At 32.4% G+C, this 4359-nt stretch overlaps 1 protein-coding gene across 2 annotated transcripts; it reads right to left on the bottom strand.

Annotated features, from left to right (window-relative positions):
* Positions 1–276: 276 nt before the first annotated feature.
* Positions 277–3959, bottom strand: LOC124942618 (serine/threonine-protein kinase PCRK1-like). 2 transcript variants are annotated; one of them, XM_047483153.1, is made up of 5 exons: positions 3409–3959; positions 3056–3319; positions 1962–2084; positions 580–1111; positions 277–512 (listed from the first exon to the last, which is right to left on the bottom strand). In XM_047483153.1, exons 1-4 carry the CDS (start codon positions 3808–3810, stop codon positions 590–592), a joined length of 1311 nt encoding a protein of 436 aa, XP_047339109.1. In that variant the 5' UTR covers positions 3811–3959; the 3' UTR covers positions 277–512; positions 580–589. The 2 variants fall into 2 exon arrangements, with proteins under 2 accessions (XP_047339109.1, XP_047339110.1); XM_047483154.1 differs by lacking the exon at positions 277–512 and having other exon boundaries at positions 541–1111; positions 3056–3326; positions 3409–3552.
* Positions 3960–4359: the final 400 nt, after the last annotated feature.

Below are 4359 nucleotides of genomic sequence, written 5' to 3'. Positions count from 1 at the left end.
TGTGGAGGATTCCAATCATTCTTAGTGTAATCACTTTTTTCATTTGAGAGCATGGCATGTTTGATTTCTAAAAAATCCGTAATTTTGTTGTTGCAAAGCCCAACACATGTGGTACATACAATCTAGCTTGATATGAATGAATACTTTAGTTTATAAAAAAAAAAATAACATTTTCTAAAAGTAGTGGCCTATGTCCGGCTATAGAAAACAAGAAGAATCAAATGTAAAAATAGATTTAAGAGAGGAAGAAAAGTTTCAGATAGCAATAGTAAAAAGAGAAACAAGGATTGATTCCAAATTGAAAGTGTTAGGAATAAAAAATTGTTGACAAAATAATTCAATAAGGCAAACAACACATCAAAAACACTACAAAAATTACAACAAATTTGTGTCAAGTGTAATCCCAGTAACAAATCTAGTTTGAAATAAGAATTAATTAGTTTTAATTCTTGCAAAAGCTCAATTTGTCTCGATCATTCTATGGAACCATCGGATATTTACACCACAAATTCCTGTACATAGATTAGATTTAGAGTGAAAAGGTAAATAAATAGTAAAAAGGAAAAACGCTCAAATTACCAGTCATGACTCATGACAAAGTTCTCACAGGCCTGGGAGTCCAGCTTCTCCAGTCCAACATTCCTGTGGGTTTATTCCTCAAACTCATCATCTCTCTCAAAAGGAAAACCTTCTTCCTTTTGTTCCTTTTGCTGCTACTGCATTCCACCTTATCTTCTTCTAATTCTACTTCCTTGGCAATTTCATTAATAATGTCGCCCAACATCTCAACCACCTCACTCATTTTAGGGCGGGATTTTGGATGTTTCGTCAAACACTTATTGGCCAAGCTCGCAACCTTAAGAGCTGATTTTATGCAATAGTTACCTTCCAGTCTCGGGTCTATTATTTGGTAGAATTTTTTTGAATCTGATGAAAATGGTCTCACCCATTCCAAGAGCTTCTGCTCACTTCTAGGAAGATTTCTTTCCACAGCTCTTCTTCCTGTGATTAGCTCGAATAGAACCACGCCAAAGCTCCACACGTCGCTTTTAGTTGTTAATCTTCCAGTTTGAACATATTCCGGCGCTGCATAACCTACTGTACCTACCACCTGAATTATTCAAAAACAAATATAGAACCCCCGTGTTACAATTATGATCTCACTGAAAAATCGCCAAAGTTAAAACAGAGAGTGTTTTTAAATCATGATCCAGTGTTATTTTGTTACTTGATTTGGTATACAAATTATTTTGTAAATCATTATAGTTTAATTAATTGTTTATTTATATAAATATTCTTCTTTGGATCAGGATTTAATTATTGTCTAGATCACGATAAACGTGAAAAAATGTATAACAAAACAACACATTACTTGCTTCATTTTGATAACATGATTTATGACTGGATCCAAAAGGAATCATATTTGGAAACAGGATATATTTGAACTTAGTTTAATACAAATTTAGAAATTTATTGGCGGTTTATAGGCCAGAATGGATGCGGACACAGTAACCTATATATTTCTAAACTGAAATAATGTTAATATTTTCGCTAGAAATGGTAACATATACAACTCTAAAAGAATGGAAAGATCCATTCTTGCTATGGTAAAGTAAGCAACTTCAAATCATTTTTTAAACATCATTTCTGTAAGATTATTTTTGGACCCATAGATATATTTGAAGTTAGTTTAACACAGATTCATAAATTTATTTGCGGTTTTATGTGCTAGATCTGGATCTCAACACATAAAGTAAACTATTTCCAAATAAAAATAATGTTAAACACTTTCACTAGAAATGGTAACATAAGTAAACTCCAAAGAAAGGGAATATCCATTTTCACTATAAATGGTAAATTAAGCAACTCCAAATGATTCACTTAAGTAGTTTCAATAAAACTCATATATTTCTTCTACACTGATAAACTCGACTTAAACAGGTAAGAAGATTTTTACTTACCGATGTCGAAACGTGACTTAGTCCAGCAGTTGGGCCTTGCTTAGCAAGTCCAAAATCTGAGAGTTTAGCATTGAACTCACCATCCAAAAGAATGTTTGAAGTCTTGAAATCTCTAAATATAAGCTGTAAGGAAAAAAAAAAAAGTGGTAATTGTCTAAACAAAATAAAAAATGAATTTCCATGACACAATAAAAGGCAATATTTGTATCTCAATATAATCGATTTCAGACATAAATAACAAAACAGGTCGAACAAGCATTTTGGCCCCATTTTGTAACCAATTTTGTTTTTGTTTCTTCAAGATACAACTCGGACAAAATTTAAACTTTTCCGTATCCAGAAACGCTCAAGATAATACAAAATAGAAACAAGTTGTTTAAAATTGGGACAACTGTCAGAAACATTAAATGCTACGTTCATCAAAAGAAAGGTCCTTATAAGTCTATACGCAATATGACATAAGAACTAATATCGCGGATTAGAGTTGTAGTTTTCCTGAATGTTTCATTCTATCAACTAACAAAATCAATTAAGACTGCATACACAAACTTACAAACTCAAAAGAAGATCCAGTTGTCATGAGACGTGATGAAACCTAGTAATGAAGCAGCCCAACATCTTATATTATTCACTCAGTCAGAAATCATTTAAATGGATTGTAAGATGAGTTAGCAGGAAATTTCTTTTCCCAAAATGATCTTGCTCTTCATTAGAAAATTGGTCTGTTAAGTCTTACCTAAATAAGACCAAGATTATAGCAAAATGTGTCAAGTAATAGTTCAAGCCTCGAGGTTGCATAAGATATCAAACAACACTGAGAATAGAAATATGGGTTCATTTCTAAAGGCGACCTTATTCCTTATCAAGGATTAATAAACTGAGATTCTCATATTTGTTTTGGCTTTGACTATCGGTTATTTATGAAATTCTAATTAGAAATATATTTATATATATACATATGGCTACCCAACCAAAGTAGAACAGTGGTAAGAGTCGTAAGAGATCAGAAGGTCACAGTTTCATGCATTAAGATTGGCTATCTTGAAGCATTAGCACAGATAAAGTAAGCAAATTTGTATTACTTGAAAGAATACCTGAAAATCCATTTCTTCGTGGAGATAAGCCAAGCCACGGGCTGCATCTTGAGCAATTTTCAATCTCGTTGTCCATGGTAGAGGAGATGATGTAACTCTACTCAATAAATGGTTCTCCAAGCTTTTATTGCTCATCAGTTCATAAACCAAAAGCCTTTGCATCCCTCTTTCATCATCATCTGCACAAAAACCAACTAACTTGACCAAATTTGGGTGGCTTACTACCCCTAGACAGTTCACTTCATTAACCCATTCCTTATGCCCCTGAGTACTAGAAATGCACAAATAAACAAATCAAACTATCTTGAATCATTTAAATGATTATATATAGTAAGCCATTGCAAGGAACTTGCCTGGAAGCCATTGCGATTCAGCTGTTTAATAGCAACATCAATGTTTGAATCGGTAATGACATTACAATCATCTTCAGAAACCCTAATAACCCCTTGATAAACGCAACCAAACCCTCCTTCTCCAATCATGAGGGAACGGCTGAAACCTCGAGTGGCCGATTTCAATTCGGTAAAAGAGAAAACTCGAAGATAGTTGGATCGACGTTGACTCAAGAACTCGTAGAAACTGACCGAGTTGGAGAAGTCCTTAAGCTCCGAGTCGAATTCAGAACGTCTTGTATCAAGATTACTAGAGGCGACGCTGATGGATCGTGCCCATGACAACTTCGAATTCCTCGATGCAACAACGTCTTCGCTGCCATCGTCCCTCTTGACACCGTTACTGAAGTGGAAACACTTCATACTCTCTGACAATTACAATGAACCGACAACAAACTCGAATTTCCAGAATGGACATCAGACAAAGAGAAAAGGAGGGAACTTGCGTAAAGATGAATGAATCTCACTATCGAGAAAGCGACAACATGATGAATGAATGGAGTTTAGTAGTAGTATTAGTCAGTACGCAAACAAAATTTGAGTAGAATGAAGGAGTTTTTGATGGTTGTAAGATTATAAAGATAAAGATGGTAGATTCAAGGGGTAAATCACAAAAAGTATTATGAGTATTTGTAATTAACACTTTAATTATACATTTTTTTCTATAAACTTATTAATTATTTAATGTTATAAAAAATTAATAATACTTAATTAAATAATTAAAATAAAATTTAAATATTATATATATTTAAATAAAAACACATTACATGAATATTAAAATAAAATATATTAAAATAACACAAAAATCTTATTTTTACTTAATTTTATTAATATAATATATAATGATAAAATATATATTTTATTTTATTATATTTATTTAATTTAGAATACATCTAGAAATTTTAAATGATT

Source organism: Impatiens glandulifera, chromosome 6, assembly GCF_907164915.1.
Source record: "Impatiens glandulifera chromosome 6, dImpGla2.1, whole genome shotgun sequence".
Lineage (NCBI taxonomy): Eukaryota > Viridiplantae > Streptophyta > Magnoliopsida > Ericales > Balsaminaceae > Impatiens > Impatiens glandulifera.
Note: the sequence above shows the minus strand (reverse complement) of the source record. Positions and strands in the feature narration are given on the sequence as shown.